Below are 18,260 nucleotides of genomic sequence, written 5' to 3' on the forward strand. Positions count from 1 at the left end.
GTGTGCTATTCAGAAACGCAAAGATTCAAGAGGATTTTGAGGTTTATTTTTAGTACCTTATTCATTTAAGCCAAACTGCATTAGCAAATATTTCAATAAATTGAAATTTTATTAGTAGTGCTACAGCGCCTTTAAGAAAGTGCATGGTAACTTCACATGAGACCACCAGTACTGCAGGTTAACACACACAGCACAGTATGTGACTGAGCTGCATTTGTTCTGTCACTTAAATATGTAAGACATCTGCAGGTGCAGATTTTGCATTGAGATGTTTGCCTCATCTCAAACACTATAGGAGAATTTAGCATTATCCAGATTCAGAAGCATAAATTATTCTTTTAGAATTAAATGGTCATGTGCCCCCTCTGGCTCAAATTAATTCTTCAAGGGTCACTCCTTGACTACGAGACGAATGTTTTGCAGCAATACAAGGTGTAACAGTGGGACTCTACGGGTAAATTATTCTACTTTCCTGAAATTTCTGAAGCATGCCCCTCCTCTCCCTGTCCACCTTGCTGCAGTGGCAGTGAAAGCAGTCAGTGTTCTTCAGCAGGGATGTTCTGTCGTTTTCTAGGGCTCCTGATGAGGTGATATGTTTTGTGTCAGGGGAAATTAAGAGGCATATTCCCCAGCCTGACAGGAAGAGAGAGCTCAAATGATTTCCTGAGAAGCTTCTGCATGTAGTGTGCAAGATTTCTAATTTTCATTTTGACTGCAGAAGCATCTCCCTACTACATGGATTCATAGCATCGCTGCAATACCAATTTCATTTTATACATACGAGCGTGCACACATATGCATATGCACACCATGGGCAAGGCTGGGACTGTTCTCTACTCAAAACGCAAAGCCAGGTAATATTTTAAAATAGTACAGAGACACCTCGAGACTGCATATCAGCACTCCTAATGTCTTTTAGGCATTAAACTTTTTACAGTTAATGATGTTTATCCTATCTGGCAATCGTTGCTAGGCAGTAGCAGTCTTAAGGAGAGGCAAACAGTTATTTGCAATTTACTCCGTAATTTCTTTATAATAAATAAAGGCTATGTTTTATTTCTGGGTGTTGTATTGCCTGGGGGCTTGTTACTTGTCTGCATCTCAGTTCTGTAAGGAACGGTACTTAACTACCATGATATGGTATTTGTGAGATTATTCTGATCAAGTATAGACAGCACTAAGTCCAGTCCTCAAGGGCAAGGTGCTTCATACTTGGCAGGTATTATTCTAGTAAATTTTAACCAGCTTGATGGATTCCTATACTTCTCTCACATTTCAGCCAGGAGATCGGTTTTAATAAGGTTATCAGCAGGCATTTCGTGCTAGTAAAAGGAGATGGCAGAACAATAAGTGACCTTTTTTTAGTCACCTATTTTGTCTTATAAACAACTCTCTGACCTTAAGAATAACCTGCTTCTGGAAACAGCATATACCTAACAACATCTACATAGAAGAAAACTGTTCTAAAGTGACACCATACATCTTTGTAGATGCCAACGACTGAGTCCCACGAAGAGATGCAAATTTGGAGACTGGATTTTTGGAAACCAAGAGAGTGCAAACAAAGGCTCCAGTGCCACAAATGGCCCTGCCTGGGACTGGGTACACCCTCATTTCAGGACCTTTAGAAAATGAAGTTGTCTGCGTTTGAATGGTGCCCTTTAATTCCTACTACATTCAGATAGAGACTCTTCACTTGCATTAATTGAAGTTTGTCAGGGATCTGCTGGATTTAATTCAGTTCAGGGTTTTACGATACAGTGGAATACAACACCTTAATAAAAAGCCTTGTACAGCACTTTGCAGATGATATTTCAATATACAGTGGACCAAAGTAAAGTACCACATAATACAGTCATATAGGATTGTCACTTCTGAAGCGTGAAATTGTTCAAAGTGTTATGCTCCCTAAACATTAAAAAAAGTGCCATTTTCCGACATCAAGCAAAAATCTACAGGATTGAAATGTCTCATTATTTCTGATGGGTAAAATCTACGTTTTAGAGCCTACAATATGGTAAAAGCCTTCCTTTTTTTTTTTTTTTAAGAAAAACTGGGCAGACATTGATAGAGGCTGAGTCATCTTTAATCTTTCATCCCAAATTCTCTTTGTACTTCTATGTTTTGATATATTTAAATAGGGGGAAAAAGGGGAAAAAAAATTAGGAAATGCTAACTATTAAATAAAAAAAGTCAGTCTTTAACTCCCATGTTAGTTTTACAACTCTGAATTTTCTCCATTTTCAAAGGGCATGTCTGACTTTTGATCCTTTGTACCAGAAATCTCTGTCACAGACAAAAAAAAAAAAAAATCAAAGAGAAGAATATGGCACGATTTTGCAGCCAGTGTGGCTGCACCTGACTTGATTTTGCAGTGAGTAATGAAAGAAAAAAAATGTCCTACTTTTAGTTTTTGAAGTTTAAACAAAGTAACTTAAGCCTCAACTTCTCCATATGTACTAAGACTCCAAGAAATTGGACAAAAGCTGTATTCTTAACTAGAAGCTTGCAGTAAATATTTAGGAATTTGTCAACCAGGTGAAAAAAAAAAAAAGCTCAACTTCTATATTTTTATTAGCATTTTGTCTGAAATAATCCACCTACTCTACATAACTTCATAAGAGAGTGTTAGGAAAAGGTAAAAAGTTAACACAATGAACAGATTAAAGGCTACTTTATAAATTTTGCAAAAAAAAAAATTAAATAGGGATCAAAGATAAATCATTTGAATATATACTATCCACTGAAAAAGAAACCAACAAAATTACTTAAAAAACACCTAACTCATATTTTCAGGTGATATAGCTCAAACTATTCAATTTCTCGCCTTTTTCTTACTTAACTCTCCGGAGCATCACCCACATATAAATAGGTACCTCCTCTACATCATTCCCCCCCAGCATCCACACTAAGATATGCCAAGGAGCACAAGCATTTACATCTGTTCCCATAAATACATGCAGTTCTCTTGTAAGTCCTCTCAAAATCTGGGTGCTGTGACCAACCCTGACAGCTCATCTTCTCTGGATTCACCAATACATGAGCATATTCTCAGGATGCACAGGTTCTCACAACTCTGCTCTCTAATTTTGGGTAACTCTACCTGGGCTCTTAATATCTTCCTGGCATGTTGCCTTTTCTCTAAGACAAGCATAACTGTTTCTCGAAAGAACATTTCACCTTCATCTGTCACTGAAGAGGGATAAGAACACAAACAAAAAAACCTCATCTCCTGTAACCCCCCCTGAGATCTCCCTCTGATGATACAAAATTACCAGGTAGGGTTGGACATTGAAGATTTCTCTTCTGTATTTCACCAGCTGTGCCTCAGTATTTTTGAATCATGCCATCTGCCTGCTAAATAACCATCAAGGTTTGTGTGTTCTCATATTCAAGTTTCTTGTTTAAACAAGCAGGCTTACCTAGACTCAATATACACCTTTTGAGCTACGGTGAGATGTGGAGACCGTTGTTTATCGCATTATTTTAACTCCCTTTAGCCTGCCTCCTGCTACTGAGAAAAATCAAATTAGCTGCAGCTAAAGAAGTTACCTTGCATTATAGGGGTGTTTTTCTTTCCTTAAAGCAATTTCTAAACTAGTCGGAATAATAACATGCAAAATAGAGCCATAAACGACAGTGAACACAGTATTTGACAAATTACTTCATTGTTATGTTCATTATAAGTAGGATACTGTTTAAATACAAAATAACAATTAAAAAGAGAGTAACAGCATGTATCAAAGTTCATAAAAACTTTCCACATTTATATAAAATTATGTGACTTCGAGATTTTAATTTCTCTTATGGACACTGGAAACTAACATAGCCAGAGCATCTTTCCAAATGTGAACCACTACCTGCAAAGCTCAGGATTATCAAACAAGGGAAGAAGAACAAAAATTGCCTCAAATGGCAAAGAAAATATATTAAATTCTCTACGTAGGCTGTAGAGAGGTAGAATAAGATGGTGTAGAAATAACGTACATCAACTCAATGGATATAATTATCTCACATGTAAACCAGTCAAAACCAAATAAAAACCAAACTTTTCAAAGATGCATTTGAAAAACATCCTTTAGATTACAAAGTTAAGCATGCAAAAATTATAACATACCATGTCCTTGCAATCTTGATTTTTCTTCCTAGTTCATCTATCCTTTTCCCCATGACAGAAGCCTTTGGGGGATAAATACCAGTACCATGTGGCAAGACCATGGTCTAACACAATGGGAATATGCTAAAATAGAGGGTCCTTGGACAAAAGTTTAACACATACTCTCTACCTTTTTAACTCATGATTTTGCAAACTAAATATTACTTTCAGTTTTGTGTAGCCTTGGGTCATGGTTGGTTTTTTCTTCAAAGAAACGGCAACAGTTGCTCAGTTTGCAAGGTCATGTCTTCAAAGGTCAACACATAATAAACTAGACTTCATCAACACATGACTCAAACCTTCTCAAAAAAAAAATAAAAAGAATTTCCTAGTGCTCTATGCAAGGCTTACTTTCCTTTCAAAAATGATTTGGGATTTGATTTATTATCTTCCTACTGGGATTTTTAGCAAGGTTAAGGGAGTGTCCCTGCAACAGTGTAAATGGGGATGCACAGCAAACACCATCTTCACTGTGTGTACAGCCTTGCCCAATCCTGCACAGCATTCCTCTCAATGTCACGTCGGTTATCAGGACACTTCGACTGCACATCAAGAAGTCACAATACCATTTGACTTAAGCAACAGAAATAGGTTCAGAGAAGAGAATTCACTGTCACAGTTTTAGCAGCTCTTCCCAAAAAGATCTGTTTGTTGAATACAGTGACATCTGGCAGCATTTATGAGACATCCCCTCTCGTGTGGCCAGCTGATCCCATAAATTTCAGTCACCCTTGCCTTTGAGAAATGCTAATAACGAAAACTCATCAAAGAGCAGCAATAATTCCTACTGCTGACTAGATGGATGCCCTTCTGACTACTCAAAATTAATGGCAGATCTCAGGGTCTTAAGGAACAGCTGTCACAGAGAAATATACCTCCAAACAAATACACAGTATGCCTCTAAGTTTGATTTGTTAGATATAAAGCAGCAACTTTCACAAAAAAATTGGGCTGATTAAAAGAAGTTAGCTAGCCTTTTGTGTAATTTAAAATGATAAAACTACAGAAAGTGCAGTGCAAGTATGCAAATGGGAAGTCTAAAAAGAACTACTGTTCCCCCTCCAACAGCAGGAGTGATTGATAGTCACACAGGTTATATATGAATTTTCACTGATGTCTAGTCTTACACACATTATAGAACTACCGGCTTTATCACAGGATTAAAAACTAGTGTAAGCCTCATACAAATCTGAGATTTTCCTCCCACTATCATGGGTGTCACTAGGTAAAGCTTAAAATGAGAGAGACTAATTAAATGTAATAAACTTAAAAGATACATTTTCAGGATATTGCTTGGCAAAGAATTTGAATCTGCAGGACAGAAAAACCAAAAATATGTGACCCAGAAAGATGACTTTTACACTCAGTTTCAGCAGCAACACTCTATTTAGTAGTGCTCTTGAGATCTACAGGTATGGTGGTGGGTGAGAACAGGTATTTGTTTCCAAATACACTAAGAATTCTTGATCAAGCACTGGAAGATAAATGCTCAGCAAGACCCATGCATGTACCACATATACATGGAAAACTCAAAGACACACTTGATTAAAATGCCATGATATTGAAGTCAACATCATCATTCAGGACGGGGGAGAAAAGAAGGATCGCAAGCATTTAGGTTTGGATTACATGATGGTAATTTCACAACTACTGCGTGACAGATGGTTTCTAATAGGCTCTAATGTTTCTGTCCCCAACAAGCTCTGCCCATGTACAAGTGATGCTGCTCCCACCTATACCAGTTTTAGTAATACAGAAAAGCAGGTACAAGATCACATGGAATTACTAATTCTTTTACAGCACCCTTACAATGAGTTGCAGCACGTAACAGCCTCCAGGCAGAATCAGAATGGAAATCACACTACTCTACATAGGTAAAGAAACCCATGCAATACAGTAGTCTGCAATTACTTTAACAATAGTAGTACTATTCAGATATTGAGCTGAATGTAAAAGTAAAGGTATTTATTTCCTGATTAATAAAATGGGAGTTAGAATTGATTTTATAATGAGTAATTTAAGGATTTAAAATACTACTAAGGTGTTGCTGTAATTTTTTCAAAGGGAAAAATAAAAAGACATAACAAGACTAGGACAGTATTCAAATGCAGTCTGAAAGAATTTCACAGTATTTCATAGAAAATACAGAGCGTGCATTTTAACAGCCCCAGAGCGCCCCAGTTGCCGAAAGCATAGCAAAACACAAATCATTAAAGTATCACTAATAGCTAGTAGTATCTAGAATTAAGTATGACAGAAAATAACAGATTTAATACAGAAAAAAGAGTCAAACAGGCCTGCAGCTTTGACTCTTTTTATCATTTATAGTATCAAAAGTGTTTACGTATAACTATGAATTAATTGAATATTTTAACACTGGCTCCTAAAGTTTGGTATCCATGAAAAACAGAATATTTCATCTCACTTGCACTCACATCACCATCTTTCCCATAACTAATTTTGTATTTCAGACGTGGCCAGATAGCTTGCCCTTCTCAATATTATTTCTGGCTTTGGTTCTGAAATACGCTTCTACAGTAAACTGGACAATATCCTCCACTTTCATACTTCCCCTCTTGATATTTTCAATTCTATACCTACAGCTCTGTATTTTTCCTAAAACCCACTGTTTTTTATGATTATTTTCATATTAAACCACAAGAGATTGTATTTTATTGATTTTTGTCATGCAGCTATTTCTAATAAATTTTAGTGCTTGGGTTTTCTTGCTTTGGGCTCTGCAGTGTGATAGACAATTCTCTCTTGTAAGATGGAGCCTTCTGTGTGTTCTGTGTTGCAGAGGCAGATGGTAAAAGACCCTTCTAGATTTTTTAAAATGTATTTACATTACAGCAGTCAAGAAAACATCCCGAGCACCTTACAGTAAATTCTCATTGTGCATACAAAACAGAAAGCTTTTAGAAACTCATTTAGAAAGAGTCAGCTGCACAGGTTTGAGAGACTTGTTTTCTTCCTTTCTCCTAAAGTCAACCCACTGTTAATCAAGAAACACAGTATTATTTTCACTATATCGAGTCTGAAAGCTCATTAGCAGTAACATCATAAACTAATATTTATAAAAGACTCTTAGATAATAAGTGTCTCTTGTAGAATGTAGCAATGCTAAACATAAGGGATTGGTAGGGTGTGGTTTTTTTGTTTCTGTATTTTTAAAGCAAATTCACCATTTTACCAACCTAACTTATATTAAAAAGTGGGATATTTACAACAGAGCACTGCAGTTACAATTAGTGGCTCTCAGTGTTTCACTAGTAATTGGCCTCTCGAATGGACCTTGGATCTGACTTGTCACCTCACCTTGCCAGCTGATCCCTGACTGGCAGCCACGAGTGGTTCCTATCACTGTACCAACACTGCTCAGGTACTGCTGGGCTATGCCCTGGCCACCAAGGTCCCTATGTGGCAGCCACCCTCAGCTCCTGGGTTGTCTTCCCTCGTGGAACAGCCCTGACTTTGCTGCTCCCTGGTAGCTGTGGAGGATCCTTCAGCAAAGCTCAGGGCATGAGACTCACCCTGGGTACTTTGAAATGTCATATGAAGGCATTGACCTCTCTATAGCGAGCACAGATGAGGCCTACAGTGACAAGGAAATGGGCTTCAATTTGACCTTTACACTCCAACAACTTTTGTTCAACACAGAGGCAGAAAACTGTTTTTCAGGAGATTTTCGTCCTTGCAGACTTCATCAATCTTATCTGAATGGGGCCTTCTTCAGTCAACAATCACCTTTATCTAAACCCTGTTTAGATAAGAAGTCACTCATTTGCTTAAGACAGCAATGCCAAAATAAACAGCTAAATATTCTCACTATAGTGCAAAATCTGCAACTTGTATTTCCCTGTCCATTCTCCCAGTGGTTCCAAATGAACAGAGAGAGGACAGCCCTGTAGTACCCTGCTCAAAAGCTGCCATGTGAAGCTCAAGAGAAGCTTTGGTATAATCCTCCAGATTAGGCGTGAATGAAGTTTACCATCACATCTGCAACTGTGTCAGCAATATCACCTATATGTGTAAGGGAAAAATGAAACAGGCAGCACAGCTGGAATCAGACAGTTTTTGCTATCTACACTATTTGTTCAAAATTAATCTGGGTATCTTCACAAAATCTAGAGACACACATGGGTCATTGTATCCTAAATCAACCAAAATCTAAGGATTTAATTCTCTACTTGACAAGTCTATGTAAACCAGCAGAATATCCCTCACTAACACACTGAGAACATGTTCTTCATAAAACCCTTAGATGACAGTGAGACTGTCAGTAACAGATAATGATTAAAGAGGCGCAAGTCTTGAAGTCCCCCAAAGTGAGGCAATCATTAAAAAAAGAAAGAAACAGCAAAAACTCCAACCCTCCCCTCTGCCTTTCACTAAGCAGGAAGAAAATAGAGACAAGAGGTTGCAGCCCAAGGCTTATAAGCAGTGACGAGCAGCTAAGAAACAGCTAAATCTCAGAAAGCACCTAAACCTCAAGTTACATTGTCCAGGAATTTTTCTTCTCAGAGGTATTCCACTCTTGCAGATAGCTGTTATCCATCTGAAACTATTTTACTGATAAAACAATATTTTGATATCATGCAAATTCACTAGATAATTGAGCAGAGCCTTGAAAATTCTATTATCAAATAATCAAAGCAATTATTCTGCCAAATGGTTCATGAATTATGAGATGAAGGACTCACCCCACTCAAAATCCTTCTTTTTTTCAATTTCTAGATTATTAATATATAAAAGTTCTGCACAGCACTATCAGTGAAACCTGGCATTTGATGTTGGCCTGCTGGTTAATCTTGTCTCATCCCGAATTTATCAGAAGACCTATAAAGCCAATGGTAGTTTTCCATAGAACTGTTTGGAAACTCACAGGATTCATAGGCTACTCAGGGCAAACCAAACAAACCTAGGTCTCATCATCAACTAAAACACAGAAGGGAAGAAGTTGAAGGAGGTGAGATAGAAATTGCTTTTCTACAGAATTGCCTGTAACAAGCCAAGAAAGCTTTGCTGCACAAATCTAGCCCACAAAACAATAATAATCAGAAATTAATCCCAAATGCAGACTTTCACCAGACTCTTACACATTCAGATTCAGTTTTACAATGAGAAATTCACACACTGAATTCATTTTCTCACTAGAAATAGACTAGGAATTGAGTATTGTGCTGGAAGCACATATACCAGGGGGTTTGCTGCATCTCAGACGCTCCAGTCCTGGTTAGCAACAATAAATTCAGAGGGACCATGCGGAATAAACATACTTCCCCACAATCAAACTTGTACTAAACTACATGATATGTTTAGCAGCAATTTTTTTTTACTTTACTTATGCAAACAAATTCTCCTGTTCATTTGTACACTGATATACTGAGCAAATTCCTAAATTCTCTTTTTAAAAAGGCAACAGTCAAAAGTTTCACGCTGCAGAAATAAAGGCAAGATGAAGCATACCAGGATCTACCTCTTAAATCACTTCTGTAGCTAGTGGCAAACTAAAGCTGATAAGGAAGTATTACATATATAAAACTGCAGGCTTTCAGAATGCTCTGAACATAATATAATTAGGAATGGGAGCTGGAAACATCTATGTGACAAAATATGCTTCCTGTGTGTGTACTTCCTGGCTGTTATAGGTGACAAGAATATGAACATTAAAATTATCTATACCATAATTACTGTAATTTGTACTGAATAAAGATGAAGGCTATAATCACATGCTTTTATTATAAGGTTTACATACAGATATGGATTCTAAAAGCTACTACTTTATTTTCCTTTCAATATTTACGGAAAGATACATTACTAAAGCTAACATAGTTCCAGGCTAGGAAGTAAAAATTAAGGTCTGCCTTTAGTTTCAGATTTATATTTCAAAAACTATCTTCTAAATGCTTTTCTACATACTTACAACTCTGCCAGAGGTATAATTTTAATACACATAATGACACTTGCTATTTACCAGCACATCAATGTTGCAAACAATATTCATTTTAATCTGTGCCGAAATGTAAAGTTTCCAGCAAAAAACAGCTTTTAGACTGTTTATACATTCTTGGTGTTTGTCCTAATGTTGTCATATTAAATTTGTTACTCCTACTATGTTTTTTTCCATTGTATAAAACCCAAACAACAGTACATGTTCTTGATAATTTAAAACAAATATCCAAACTGGCCAGCTAATATCCAGAAATATTCTTCCAGTCCAGGGAGAACACATCAAGTTTATTTCTTCACTGGATCAATTTTTCTAATACAGAAATAAATCTTAAAATATTGTCATAGACAACGCTTACCAAGGCTCATGGAGTTCCTAGAGGCTGAAAGAACCTGCATTAAGAACTATATGCAGACAAACCTAAGCTTTCTAAAAGAGTGAGATAGCATTTGTAGCAAGACTTGTACCATCATGTTCATTACTATATGCTACACCCTGTTCTCTCTGGTACATGTAATCCATGATTCAAATTGCGTCTTGGCCACAACAGTTTCTAAACATCAATCTCTATAATTATCAATGAATTTGTGAACAGATAAGGACTTCGGTCACCGTAGGATCAAGGTTTTGGCATAAGCACTGAAGGGTTCAGAACAAATTAATTTTAAATATCACCTTAAAAGTTTTTAGTTAGAGTTACTTACAGCTATAGTGCTTTACACTATTTACAATTGAACACCAGAAGCATCCAAATATCCAGAAGTTTGCAGTCAATGTGAGCACGCTACCTAAATATTATATGTTAATTAAATATACAGTTACTGATGCCAGTAAATGAGAAAAACCTGATGGTAAAAGAAGCAGAGCTCCAGCCTGGCCAGCTTTGATGCAACAAGCTTTCAACTTCTGCTGCCAAAGCAGCTCCTAAGCTCCAGGAACTCACTAGTTGCATGGCAACTGGCCCAACAGCCCTGCAAGCTAAGTACCTCAAAGTTATTGCTTCCTCATCGTTATCCCTTCCAAAGTAATCCCAGAAGATTAACACAATTTTTACATTTAATGAGATGCTACAGCTGCACAGTGACAAACCAGAACCGGACAGACAGCCAAGATCCCAGCTGAAATGCTGTCCTATGTGATCCGCACAAGTGTACTGCCTTACTGCTCTGGTTTTGGTTAAATTTCTCTATTTGTACTCTTCCTTAGGAGGGAAAGCTCTGCATCTCTGATAAGGTGTTATTAAAATAATTGAATAATTAAAAAAAACCACAGCAATTGCCTAATTACCCTTCAGATTATTGATGGGGAGAGAAGATTAGAAATCCCAAACCCTCGATGTCTTTAAAGTTAGTAAAAAGTTGCATTTTCTAGAGAAAACGTCTTCCAGAATCTAAGGATGCTCTCCTAAAAATAATGGCCTGATATCTAATGCATCTTCTGACCATCATCTGTGCCTGCATTTTGCGTTGAAGATTTCTTCCACTTATTGAGGGTAGCAGATGTATGGACCACTTAAAAAGAAAATGGAGATATTTCCCCATCAGTCACCCAAAGCAGGAGCGTGAAGGCAGAAGCAAAGGACAGTGAGATCAGTCAGTGGTGGTTACATGAATATTCATGCTTCTTCATTCATCATTACAGAGTGGAATTACTCCTAAACAATAAGTAAGCACCAGAAATGCGTGTCTGTTCTATTTCAATAGCAAATACATAGATAATGTTGGATGATTGCAGGCAGTACGGATGGATGAAATTGGAACTGGCTTCACTGAAATACAAAACATTTCTTGGCTCTCTTCTCTGCAATACAAAATATTTCCAGTAAAAAAAAAAAAAAAAAAAAAAATCAACAGACTACTTTTTTAAAATTTTTTAAAAGTTTCGTAAAATCTGAAATATTTTAAAATACTTTGTAAATAACTTGCAACAAATGTTTTGAATTAAGTATATTTTCAAACAAATTTACAACATACTATTTCTGAAAAACTTGAAAAACATTTCATGCTCTTTTGAGTTTCATGCAGTTCTTACAGGTATGCAAAGCAAAGAGCAGCACATTAACTCCTTCAGTCCACAAAAGCCTTGAGTTCACTCAAACAGAATGATACTCTGTCAAACAAAGAAATTTCTAATACACAGAGGATATTATCTTCAGAAATAAAAAGAAGGAATATATAAGTCACCGATACTACTGATGAGTCTTTCCTCCAGAACACTACACTGAAACAAAATAAAATGGAAACCAGACAGCATTTTTTTCCTATCAGTCATAAAATACAATCTTCACTGTCTAATACTTAGTGCACCTGAAAAACCCTGTCATGGAAGCAGCAGATTCTAATCCTAACACCGAGATTCATGACACTGATGTCTTACTGCAATACATCGTGCATACTTGCTTCCTTAGTGATAAGAGATGGGGATAGAGGCAGATCATATGGTAACTTTGGCTTGAAGGTTTAAGTTTACATAGACATTCCTGCTGTTTCAGATGCTGCTATTATGCATCCAATTCAGTCATATATCATTACAAAAAACAGACCAGCAGAAAGGGAAGCTGACACAACTATGACCTGAAAGCCTTTAATAACTATAAACACTTATTTTCTGCTTTAGACTGTGAAAGACACAAGTACACATTTATACACAGAACCCATATATCAAATACAAATACACAAATTACTACATCCCGTTAAATAAGATAGAAGTAAATAGCTTTAGCACTCCTGAAGAAATTTTTCCTACACACATATGCCCTTATTTCCATGAATGAATCTATAAATGCAAGCATACCTTTTATCTTGTCTTTGGCAGCTTTCCATGGATTGACTATTATTTTAAATTGAGAATCCCTGTTAGTAGTAAAAATACCTCAATAGTAGGCATTCCCATAACATGATGTAGCAATTCTTACGCACGTGGAAAAAGGCTTCAAGAAGACTGACAGGCAACTCCATAAGCAGAGCCTACAGTGAAAGCCCCACAAAACCTCGCCTAAATACCTGGATGTAAGTAGGAAGTAAGGACAGTCACATGGATAAGGGACTTCATAAACTTCGGATTTGAGTAGGGAAAGACAAATAGACAACTGTTGAAAGAGGGAAGAGACAAGAAGGTGGTGAGAGGAGAAGAGAAGAGAAGAGAAGAGAAGAGAAGAGAAGAGAAGAGAAGAGAAGAGAAGAGAAGAGAAGAGAAGAGAAGAGAAGAGAAGAGAAGAGAAGAGAAGAGAAGAGAAGAACACTGGTCATCACAAGAGTGCATCACTCGAACTTGCTTAACTAACGGAGATGTTAGAGCAAGTTTTCCCTCACAGCAAGATGGAGCTCAGGAAGGGAAGGTTTTCTGCATGCACCAGCACCCTGGTAGTATTTCAAAGCCACAAACATGAAGGAGAAGACAAAATAGGAGAATCCTACCCTGAGAGTTCTCACTTCTCTATTAAAGAGCCTATTTGCTCCTGTTTCTGACTAACGACAAAGAGATGTATACCAATTTCAGAGACTACTGCAACTAAAAGCCAAGTATGGTCTTAAATAAAATTCAAAAAATAATAAGATAGTCATGAACAGTCTGGCAGCTGAAGCAGTAAGAGAGCTGAAGCTGGGCAAATGACAGTCATGCAGGCCTCAAAAAAATAGGCAGTATTAAAATGCCGGTAGTTATCTGCCTCTGGCACAATCTGACCCTGCTGCAGCTTCTTTAGTCTTTCAAAATTACCATATGACACATTTCAATCAGATATCCAGTTGTCAACAGTCACTTAATTACATTAGAAGAAATGTGCAGGTATATAAAATATATGGCATATTGTAAGACTGGAAGACATCAGCCAACTTCTGCTTCTGAAGAAGATGAATTTTTTTTTTTTAAATCTTCCCAATAAATCAGTTTGCCAATACATTCCTTTGGGAATTCAGTGGCAGCAACACGAAACGCAAGATCAGCAAATTATTAATATACTGATGTAGTAACTCAGACCTGAGCAACTAATGAGCTGTAAAGTTCACTTCTAAAAGCAGGACACTCATACATTAAACAAATCCACAGTATTTTTGCTGTTCATTATAAATATTAATTTGGAGTTGGAAGGTGAACTATGCAAAATAAAATTCAACTCTGATGTATTCTGATAACATTGCTTCTAAGGACGAAGTTCCTTCTGAATAATATACAGTAACTAAGGACGCAATTTTGACAAGAATGGTATTAAAACGCATTTAGCTTCATGGTGAATCCCAAATTAAGTCAAAGACAGATGAGGAGAAGCAGACAGATGATTTTCAATTTACCAAATAAACCGAACTCCTACTCACGCTGCAAAACTACTCCAAAATTACCATAAATTAAGACTACTTTAAATAAAGGTAAAAATATGGGAAGTCATCAATAACTCACCTATGTAACACTGATAATGAAATTCCTTCAAAGAAAACAAATACAAAATCTTTACCACAGTGCACGATACTGTGTTTCATCCATTACAATGTGCTCTTCCCTTCTGATAAACAGGACACAGTAGTTTGTAGAAATGATGAGCAGAAGAAACCAACTGCATATTGGCCAGGTTCCTTCTGCTCACAAACATGCCATTTTCTTGTGGTGTGCTAAGTCTCAAAGCAGCAGTAGACATAACACAACAGCCCTACCAGGTTCAATAGAGAAGACATCATCAGTGCTGCAAGGGTAAAACTGGTACTTAAGTGACAGTACCTATCTACAAGCAGTAGATGACACGATCAAATGCATATCTTGCTTCTCCCGAACTTTAGTGTGCTTTGTACTTGGCACAGATGCACATACTTGAAACTCACTGATAATTTATTGAAGGCTGTTGTGAAGTGGAGGCTCGATAATGGCTGGAAGGAGTTACTGCCAAAGCCACAGAACTATTATTTTGAAAAGTAACATGAGTAAACATATGCTTCAAGTACTTTAGAAGTCAAAACATGTTACTATGCTTCTCCAAAGAGTATCATACTTCAAGGAAAGTTGTAAGACTTCCTATTTCCCCCAAATTTCAAGAATTGTTGAGAAGGAAACAAGTAGCTTAATAAAACACACTATTATGTATTTCCTAGAAATACGTGTGTAGTTAAACCAGTAATTCTGTTACTGTACTAGATGTGAATATCAGTAAGTTTATTTAAGACGTATGGCAATCCAGAAGTGTCAATAAGAAACAAACCGGCACATTACACTAGAGAATGTATTGACCTTGCAAACATGACCTCAAATAGAGGGAAGAAACAAAAAAAAAAATCAGCGAAAGAAAATTGCTATGTAGCAAAATAAAGATTACCTATAAAAGTAAGTTGTGTAGAGAATGGGAAATACAGATAAAATCCACAGGAAAAATATTAATCCTGAACTATTAATTACAACAAAAGTAACTTCAGCTGGGAAGACTTCAAGATGAACATAACTGTGTATAATACCTTTGCAGTAAGCTGAGATCTTTTCTCAGTTATATGCTCTTGGATGTCAGACTTCATTTTGACTTAGTAATACCACTCCTATGCTCTAATGGTTCTTCAAACCAAGCAAACAAAAGAACAACAAAACCCCACAGTCTTTCCTGTAACACCAAAAAAGCTCAAAATTTGTACTGTGAGACAAAAATGCTTAATGCAAAAAAGTGATATTAATACACTGCAGCACAGAGAACATTTTAAGAAGCGCTTAAAGATCATGAGATTTCTCCTGAACCTGATTACTGCATACTCCAAAGTTGCTCTCCTGCTGACATAACTGTAAAAGCCAAATTCAGTTGTTCTTCCATGTACTGTCATGACCAATAATAGACTCTGAAAATGGCTACTCAAAGACATTCTCTTAAGTGGGGAAGATCAGTCAGCAGAGGGAATCAGGTGGCCCTTTTCTATTTCAAGTGGATGACTGCCTAGCTGCTTTTTCAAGAGTTAGATGCAATTAGGATATTACTGTCAACAGACAATAACTCTAACATCCAAGAGGAAATAGTAATTCATTCAAATAAAAAAATATTATATTCATGCTCATTCACAAGAAATATTTTTAAAAGCATCCGTGGAAAGGGAACATTTCAATTTTTCATTCAAAACTAATTTTTACATTTTAAAATTTTCTGAAAACCAGAAAAGATAACCTAATTTTCTTTTTATCTTCTCTATCCCCCCCCCAAGCTTTTTGGTAAATATTTGGTGCATGCTAGTTTCAGTTTCTGGTTTTCACTCTGTTTTGGAATGGCATTTAAGTCCTAGAGTCTCCACAAAGCACAGATACACATATTTTACTCTCTTAAACTCAAGGTCTTTGCGTGCTCAATTATTTTTTATCTTAAAGAGTGTGTAAATTAAGACTAAATAAGTGTTTGTAAACTATTGCCACATCTCTCTTTCATGAACCATATTTAGTTTTTTTTAATATATTGCCCATGAATACATGGCCCAGGCTTCGCTTCTTGTAATACCTCCCAACTCAGGATCACTTCAATTGCTTGTATGATTTATTTCTTCTAAAATCAAAAGGAACAAGCAGAAAAGAAGCAAAACATTAATTATTAAAGTTAAATGTGTAATTCTACAAATGGTCCCTCCAATGAACTAAAGCGCTATCAAGCATAGCTCCTCATATCCTGAATTCTTAGAGCCTCCAAGGTGGTCAGAAAGATCAATTTTCCATTTTGCAGAAACTTGTGAGCCACTATTACAAAAAAGTATCTGTGGAACAACACTCTTCTTATAAACGAGGAGTTGTCAGGATTAAATGATTTGACTTCAAATACCAAGCACTGAACACACCAGCAACCTCCAGGGAATGATGCCTTCCAGGGAATTAATGGCTAGAGACAACACATGGACTCACAGTTTCACTGTAGCAACAGCATGCAACACCATCCAAGCAGCCTTGGAGCTTGAACCTGATGAAGGGCTTGCCAATTTTATTAGAAGCATACAGATGATAGGAATATTAGGTTTGAGTAAACATCTCTCAAAAAACTTATTTTCAAGGCTCTACCTCCACCCTTTTCTGCAAAAGAAGTTTTATCAAAAAACTTACCTCTGGGTACTTCAGTTTCAAAGTTTTATGCATTTCCCGAAATCGACTGTATCGCCTGAATACTGTCCATGTCTCATCCAGAACTGTTATCTACATCAGCCAATACAAAAAGAAGAAACAGAAGTAAACCCACACAGTTTACAAGGCCATCGGGTTAAAACAGGCAATTCTTAGCTCCCTTAAATTCATAAACTTTATAGGTTTACTTAATTTGTCTTTCATTACAGTGATAGACCTGTATTTAAGGAGTAGCACTGATTGCAAAGTAAAAATACTGAACACATTTATTCCATATTCCGGAGGTGTCTGACAAGGCTATAAGCGCATTAAAATATTCCCAGTCCTTTCTTGGTGCAGCTATGCAGCTCTCAGCATTACAGTCAGCGGGTGCTCCATTAATGACAGAATAGCATTCTGCACAAGCATGGCATAAACTCTTTATACATTCTCATATACACATACACCCTGAGTATATAGATACACAGACAAATAATAGATACATGTTTCTTGGATAGATTTCACTGCCTTGTAGAATGGGATTCCAGTTTGTAGGGTAAAAAAATTCATAGATCCCAACGTTCAGAAGTTATTCCTTTGAAACACTCTAAGCCAGTGTCATTCATATGTTAATGAACTTCCCAACTACACAGGAAGATTAATTAAAATGAACAGAACTACTCCTGTGAATAAAGCACATAGCTAGAGGAACAAAGGGGGAGGGCAATCCAACCTTACCCTCAGTAATTCACAAAATCTACACTGGAACTGAGAAACCAACAGAAATTTCAAGGAAAGAAAGATTTTCACCGTCTGAAATTAGGTGAAATGAAAGAAATTTGTAAGTGGGTCATAAGTGTGCTGTGAGTTGGAGCCTTTGATTTTATAACAGAGTCTTTCTGTAGGTCTGGTGATCCAAGGCTACGAAGAAATAATGCTATAGGGAGAGTGGGCACTTTTCTACACCAACTAGCAGAGCTGGATAAAGCCAATTGGTATTGGCTAAACCTGAAAAGATTGTTGTTTATTTAATCAGGCCTAATATGTGATATGACCTCTGCATAGCTATGATTTTATGCACGAAGATCAAAACCAAGCATTTTAATTCACATTTCA

At 36.7% G+C, this 18,260-nt stretch overlaps 1 protein-coding gene across 4 annotated transcripts in view; it reads right to left on the reverse strand.

The window, feature by feature from the left end:
- The window catches only part of KIF16B (kinesin family member 16B), a 135,501-nt gene that overhangs the window by 20,279 nt on the left and 96,962 nt on the right, over positions 1 to 18,260 (reverse strand). For 3 of the 4 annotated variants that reach the window (XM_054061081.1, XM_054061083.1, XM_054061080.1), the window contains one exon: positions 17,148 to 17,237. In XM_054061081.1, the coding sequence (XP_053917056.1) occupies positions 17,148 to 17,237 (90 nt within the window). Of the gene's footprint in view, positions 1 to 17,147; positions 17,238 to 18,260 lie in introns of those variants that run through there. The other variant, XR_008448939.1, reaches the window with a different exon arrangement.

This window comes from Cuculus canorus, chromosome 3 (genome assembly GCF_017976375.1).
Source record: "Cuculus canorus isolate bCucCan1 chromosome 3, bCucCan1.pri, whole genome shotgun sequence".
NCBI lineage: Eukaryota > Metazoa > Chordata > Aves > Cuculiformes > Cuculidae > Cuculus > Cuculus canorus.